Here is a 7,627-nt window from a genome sequence, read left to right on the forward strand (position 1 = left end):
CCTGGTTGGCTCTGCTTGCTCTCTCTGACAAACCCGTCAAGCGTTGCATTTGTGATGGTCATGTATTTGCCAACGAGGGAGCTTCTGCGCGGTGTCTCTCCTGCTAAAAATAGCAGTCATTTTTTTCTTTTCAAATCACACCCGATCATCGTAAAATAAAAAGAGGTACATTAGATGGCGATCTTTCGATACTAGGAAAAGGCCGATATTTCGGACTAGTATCGAAAGATCGCCTTAAACTCTTATCACAACTATTATTACCGGACGAAGCAAACTATCTGGGATGGTTTAACCCAGGTGAGACAGAGTTACAACACAGCGTGGCTGTGTGGTTAAGAAGTTTGCATACCAATCATGTGGTCTAGGGTTCAGTCCCACCGCACGGCAGCTTGGGCAAGTATTTTCAACTATAGCCCCGGATCAACTGTAGTCTTGAGTGGATTTGGTAGACGGAAACTGAAAGAAACCCAGTGCGCGCGCGTTTGTCCACCACCACTGCTTGACAACCGGATTTGTTTTGTTTACGTTCTCGTAACTTAAAATACGAACCAGGCTTTAAAAAAAACCAACAATTAAGTCGATTCGTTCGACTTGAATCCCTTTAATGCATTGCCCCAGCATGGCCGCAGTCCAATGCCTGAAACAAGATACAGGTAAAAAGATCCATGCGCATACATTTTGCGTGTGCAATTGGCAAACGAACAGACGTTCTATTTCCGATTTAATATTGTTGGTTTATTTCAAACGACAAACTTCAGGAAACCCAAAAGTAAATTAGTGCTGTGTGTGTGTGTGTTTAGTTGAGATTCAGACAGTTTGAGAACCACAAAAAAAAACAAAACACAATCCTGTCAGACTAACTCCGTGAACTCATCATCTAAAAGGGTAGGTGGATGCGAGTGTATCATAAGAGTGCACTTGTGTTCAGGTGCGTGCTTGTGTTAAGAGTGCATTTGTGTTCGTGTGTTCTATGAAGTGTGTGTGTGTGTGTGTGTACTAAGAGTGCATTTGAGTGTGTTTCTATTAAGTATGAATTTGTATGTCTGTATAAAGAGTTTATAAATGTGTGCATTGAGAGTGTATGTATGTGTGTGTGGTCGTATTAAGTGTTAGTGTATGTGTACTAAGACTGTGCCTGTGTGTTAGTTTATATAAATTAGTGTGTGCATTGAGAATATAAATATATATATATGTATATATATATAAATATATATATATTTATAAATAAATATATATATATTTATAAATATATATATATTTATAAATAAATATATATATATTTATAAATAAATAAATATATATATATATATATATATATATTTATATTCTCAATGCACACACTAATTTATATAAACTAACACACAGGCACAGTCTTAGTACACATACACTAACACTTAATACGACCACACATAAATATATATATATATATATATATATATATTATATATATATATATATATATATATATATATATATATATGTATATATTTGTGTGTGTTTCCCTGTATGTGCTTGTCTCTTTCTCTTCACGGAACTAATTGAGAAAAACAGAAATTCGTCGTCGAAGAAGATAATTAATATCAAAGTGAAATTGTAAAAGCAATGCTGATTGGTCGATTTCTGTAACATGTGCGCAGAATCGGAAGTAGAATTATGTATAAGTGAGACATTTCAAGTTGCGAGAAATCAGTTGTCTATGGATTAGTTGACTAAATATATTCTCTCCTCTGTTTAAAGCATATCTATACACATTATATAGTATATATATCTGTGTGTATATGTGTATGTATGTCTTTCTACCTCTGCGCCATTCATAACAGTTTATTAATTGTTACTTTATCGTCTCAAGTTTAAGCAAATCCAAACAAACAACCTGACCGATGGCGTTAAGGGCTTCGCGAATGGCTCGCTTGCATTGTTCTGCTCACCCGGATTCTCCTCTAATCGAGGACTATCATGCCGGAGATATGATATGTTCCGAGTGTGGTCTGGTGGTCGGTGACCGAGTCATCGATGTCGGTTCCGAATGGCGTACCTTCAACAACGACAAGAACACCAAGGATGCCTCACGTGTCGGTGCCGCCGAAAACCCTTTGCTGGACGGCGGGGACCTGTCTACGATGATAGCCACTTCGTCGGGCGATACACTGCTGGACGACAACGGCAAACCCATGTACCACAGTCGAAGGAACCTCAGCGTATCTGACCGAACACTGTTAACAGCTTTCCGTGAAATCAGCCAAATGTCCGAACGGCTCAATCTCCCCACGATGATTGCCGATCAAGCCAACACTTTGTTTAAACAGGTCCACGAGAGCAAATCCTTGAAAGGAAGGGCGAACGATGCGATCGCTTCAGCATGTATGTACATCGCCTGTCGACAGGAAGGGGTTCCGAGGACTTTCAAAGAAATATGTGCCGTTTCGAAAGTATCCAAGAAGGAGATCGGACGAACGTTCAAGCTGATTCTAAAGACACTGGAGACCAATGTTGACTTAATTACCACCGGGGACTTCATGTCTCGGTTCTGTTCCAGTCTAAACATGACAAACCAAGTACAGAAAGCCGCTACTCACATCGCCAAAACTGCTGTTGATTTGGACCTGGTACCGGGGAAAAGCCCCGTCACTGTCGCCGCTGCCGCAATATATATGGCATCTCAGGCCTCTGAGAACAAGAAAACCCAACGAGAAATTAGTGTGGTGACGGGTGTGGCCGAGGTAACTATACGGCAGTCTTATAAACTGATGTACCCCAGAGCACGAGATCTATTCCCTCCGGAATTTAAGTTCGCTACCCCTATAGACTTGCTACCCACCCAGTAAAACTCTTAAAACTTTATGGCAGGACTTGGTAAAGCAAAAAAAAAAAAAAAAAAAACTTAAAAAAAAAAAAAAGATCTTTATTTTGATGTAGAATTTTGGTTTGCTAAAAACAGTGAGAGAATTTTTTTTTTTAATCTAATTTTATTAATAATGATGTGGTACATATATATATATATAACGGGACTCGAAAATAACTACTTTGTTGGGTTTCGAACCTCGCTCTCTTCTCAGTTTTCTGTCTTGCATTTTTTTTTCTTTTTGTATTTTGTTGATGTTGTACAGCAGATATATTATTGAAAGAAAGATTTTATTTTTAAGTGATATATAATGTGGTACTGTGTGTATATGCATATGTATATATATGTGTGTGTGTGTTTATAGCTCCCTTGAGCCTTATTTTAAAATTACAAGTTCCTGTTCCGCCTCACATCTTTGTTTTAAATGCCAAAATATTCATAGGTGAGTGGTCGACCTGGAAGCCTACAAACAAACATGTACCTACCTTGTAAGCGCTGTAAATTTACATGTTGGGTGGGTGAATTTCCCCCTTTCGTGTGGCGGGTGCAGTCTGTACGAGAACGATGTTATTTCAAACCAAAACATACAAAGTCCGATGAAAACAAAAAATGACGTGTGTTATGAGGGATGGTCGCTATTAGACCGCTTATATCACCTCCCTCTCTCTTCCTTTCCCTGACAACAAATGTTTATATTGATGATGCAAGCACCTTTAAACTGTAGAAGAGAAGTTTCGACTACTCACGACTTTAGAACTTATTAAACCACTCAACAGAGCCCAGTGGGAGCAATCTTTCGGTGAAAAAATATAAGAAGTGAAAATATTTGTTCTGTAAATTGCGCAAAAAAAAAAATCTTTTAATTTTCTCTTCAGCTGAATCGCTTGTATTTTCTGCGTGTGTATATGTGTTCTTGTGTATGAATATTTGTATGTGTACAGACATACATACACAAAAAGCACTTAAACATTAGCGATTCAAAGAAGTGAAAGTATTTGCCGAACGAATGCTTTCTGCGAAAGATTGTCTGTAACGTGTGTATGTATGTGTTGCCAGACAATTGAAAAGAAGAAAAGAACTGCGTATATTCCTACATTTGGTTTTTTTTTTCTAACCATTTCATCGTTTTCGAGAGGGTGGCGCTTTTGCAGAATCGTTAGAGTATCGGACAAATATTACTTCGAGCTCTTCACGTTCTGAGATCAAATCCCACTGATGTCAACGTTGCCTTTCATCCCTCTGATAGCGATCGATCAATCGGAGTATCAGTCACGTACTGGGATCGATGGCATCAGCTAAACCTTCCTCCTATAAAATTGCTGGCTCTGAGTTCAAATCCCGATTAGGTCATTTTTGTCTTTCACCCATTTAGGCTTCAGAAAATAAAGTACCAGGGTCGAAAGTATCGACTGAGGCCTTCTAGAGCTGCTGTTTTGTACCTAATCACAAACCATTATAAGGCAGCTGCAAACTGGCAGAGTTCTAAGATCTTTAAATCGACCTGTCTCCTGCCCCAAAAATTTCAGGCTTTGTGCCTATAATAGAAAGGATTATTATTATTATTAAGGCGGTGAGCTGGCAGAATTGTTAGCATGCCAGACAAAATGCTTAGCAGCATTTCATCTGTCTTTATGTTCTGGGTTCAAATTCCACCGAAGTTAACCATACCTTTTATCATTTCGTGGTCGATAAAATAAGTTGCAGTTGAATTTGAAACTATTATTATTATTATTATTATTGAGTGAGCTGGAAGAATCTTAGCATGCTGGACAAAATGCTTCGGGCCATTTCATCTGGGCTCAAATTGTGCTGAGATCACATTTGCTTTCCATCAGGGTCAAGTACTGGGAGTCAATGTAGCCAGCTTCCTGAAGCTACAAGGTAATTCCTAATTAATCCAAAGCAATGTAAATAAATAAGATTACATTTAACAGAAGAATCTGAACGCTAAGGGGTTGAGCAGTTTTGACTGCCCGTCTCTGCTCAAATTTCTGACCCTATATGCCTGTGCCAGAAATGCTAATAATCGTTTCTTAACCTAGGTACAGAGTCTGAAACTTGGACAGAGATTAAACAGTTGATTAATCCTTTGGTATTCAGATTATTCTATCAAAGGTAATACTTATATTTATTCACTTTGTTTTGAATTAATCCTGCATTATCTGGTGGCTTTCAGTGATGTGATTATTTATGTTTGGAATGACATTGTTGGGTAAGTGTGAAAGATGAGATCTGGTCAGTTTGAGCATAAAACAAGCTACAATATTTGTCCTGGTTTAAATCAACGTCTGTGCTTGACCAATATTTTTCTTTTTCATGCCATTGGGGCAGTTTAATCAAGACCCCCTCCCCACTCAGATTTCTGGCCTTGGGCCGAGGGTGGTGGATTGGTAGAGCAAGGTATTTATCTTTCACTTGTTTCAGTCACTGGACGTTGGCCATGCTGGGGCACTTGCTACCTTCAAGAGCTTTGTCAAAGTAATTGACGACTGCTTTTTTCTTTTTCTTTCTAAGTCTGGTATTTATGCTATCACTCTTACGTCTAACTGCGAAGTTACAGGGATGTGAACAAACCAACATCAGTTGTCAAGGGGGGAGGACAAACATATACACATGTATCGTACTTGATGGCATCAAAGATGCACTTGAGTTTCTGCAGCATATATTCGGGAGAGGGTTTTAGTGCATGAAAGCATACAATATTTACAGCAACTTTGCATATAGGACCTGGAATAACTGAGATATCTTTTGGGGGAAAATGAGTCTTATATGCCATAAAATACATTGTTTGTATGAATGTATAGATATACGTGTGTATTTTATATAGAATAAATATACACATGGACACATAGATACAGCAGGCTTCCAGACAGTTTCTATCTGCCAAATTCACTTAAGGCATTGGGTAGTCTGGGGCTAGAGAAGACACTTGTCCAAGATGCCACATAGTGGGAATGAACCCAAAACTACGCAGCCATGGTTACAAAGTCAGCTTCTCAACCACACAACCATGCTTATTTATAGTTCTTTTGTCCCACTGAAATAACGAGGGGAATGTAATTAATTGCTCACCCTCTCTTTCTCTCCCCAACTCCCAAACTGGTGGCTGTTAGTGGATGGAAATATCAAGAAGTTATGTTTCTTTACATTTTGCAAGTTTCATCTTAGGGTTGATGAAAAAAATATAAGTACCAGTCATATACTTGGGAGTTGATATAATTAATCAATGGAACCCGTCCCTAACCAAATATTGTATGTAGCCCTTTGTATGTGCATATGTTCAACAACTGCAGCCAAACAGTGTTGTGCAAGGGTGTAGTTATTACTATCATGTGAAAACCATCATTGTCATCATCATCATCTGTGGGTGTAAGGTGTAGAGACCAAAATTTTGCAGTCCTTGTCAAAAGGCGTTTGTAGGACCCTCCACCTTACCCAGGCCTCTCTCTTCTCTAACACTGCTTAATTCCTTCAAATGTAACATTTCATAGTTACTTTCTTCCTCTCCTTCACACATAAATCTGGGGGCTTTAACTTTCACTGTCCCCCTGAGGCAGTCAACTGGCAGAATGGTTAACATGTCGGACAAAATGCTTAGCAGCAAACATTTCTTCCAACTCTACGTTCTGAGTTCAAATCCTTTTGGGGTTGATAAAATAAAGACCAGTCAAGTTCTGGGGATGACATAACCTTCCCCCCCCCTCCCTGCAAGCCCAAAATTGCTGGTCTTGTGCCAAAATTAGAATTATTTTCTATGACTGCTAGAATTGTTAGGATGTTGGATAAAATATTCTGCAACATTTCTTTTGGCTTTTTTACATTCTGAATTCAAATGCCGCCAAGGTCAACTTTGCCTTTCATCCTTTTGGGGGTCGATAAATTAATAACCAGTTACATACTGGGGATTGATGTAATCAACTTAGTCCCCTTTCCTTTCTAAATTGCTGGCCTTGAGCCAAAATTTGAAACCATTATTATTTCTTGTCATTCTATGTATGTTTAAGTTTTTTTAATATTTCAGTTCAAACTTCATTCAACTTTGGGAAAAAAAAAAAAAAAAAAAAAAAAAGCCATGACCTGGTGTTCCAATCACATTTTCCAGGTGACTTAATCAAATTAATTGAAATCATAATAATAAATAATAATGAAGACTTGTGGTGTTCGTAAGCACATCAAAGAAATCTAAACATTAATTTTTGATTTCTTTTTGTCTTTTAAAAAAAAAATTAAAAAAACTTTCCTAAAATACTCGTCTTGTTTTGATCTCATTCAATCATGAATCTTCATGGAAATGTCTTCATCGTAAACTTTTTTCTTGATCGTTATTTTTTATGAAATATACTGTTTGCATGTTTTAATTAATTTTGAAAAACTAATCAAGAATTTGAAAGGCTTTACTAAAACAACTAAATCTTTTTCTTATTTCTTTCAGTCATTAAACATGCTGGGTGAAGTGCTTAGCGGTATTTTACCCATCGCAATGTTCTGAGTATAAATTCCACTGAGGGTAACTTTGCCTTTTATCCCACTTCAGGGTGGATAAAATAAGTATCACGCATCAGGCCCTGTGCCTATAACAGAAAGGATTTTTAAGGCAGTGAGGTGGTAGAAGTGTTAGCACGCCAGACAGAATGCTTTGGCAGTAGTTTGCTCATCTTTGCATTCTGTGTTCAAATGCCACCGAAGTCAACTTTACGTTTCGTCCTTTCAGGGTCAATAAAACAAAGTATGAGCTAAGCACCGGGGTCAATATAATTGACTTGCCCACTCCCCTAAAACTTGAGG

At 38.0% G+C, this 7,627-nt stretch overlaps 1 protein-coding gene across 1 annotated transcript; it reads left to right on the top strand.

Moving 5' to 3' along the window:
* Positions 1 to 1,613: 1,613 nt before the first annotated feature.
* LOC106877794 (transcription initiation factor IIB) lies at positions 1,614 to 7,088 on the top strand. The gene has a single exon (XM_089339178.1). It carries the CDS (start codon positions 1,881 to 1,883, stop codon positions 2,823 to 2,825), a length of 945 nt encoding a protein of 314 aa, XP_089195304.1. The 5' UTR covers positions 1,614 to 1,880; the 3' UTR covers positions 2,826 to 7,088.
* Positions 7,089 to 7,627: the final 539 nt, after the last annotated feature.

Source organism: Octopus bimaculoides, chromosome 21 (assembly GCF_046866305.1).
Source record: "Octopus bimaculoides isolate indiv1 chromosome 21, ASM4686630v1, whole genome shotgun sequence".
Taxonomy (NCBI): Eukaryota; Metazoa; Mollusca; class Cephalopoda; order Octopoda; family Octopodidae; genus Octopus; species Octopus bimaculoides.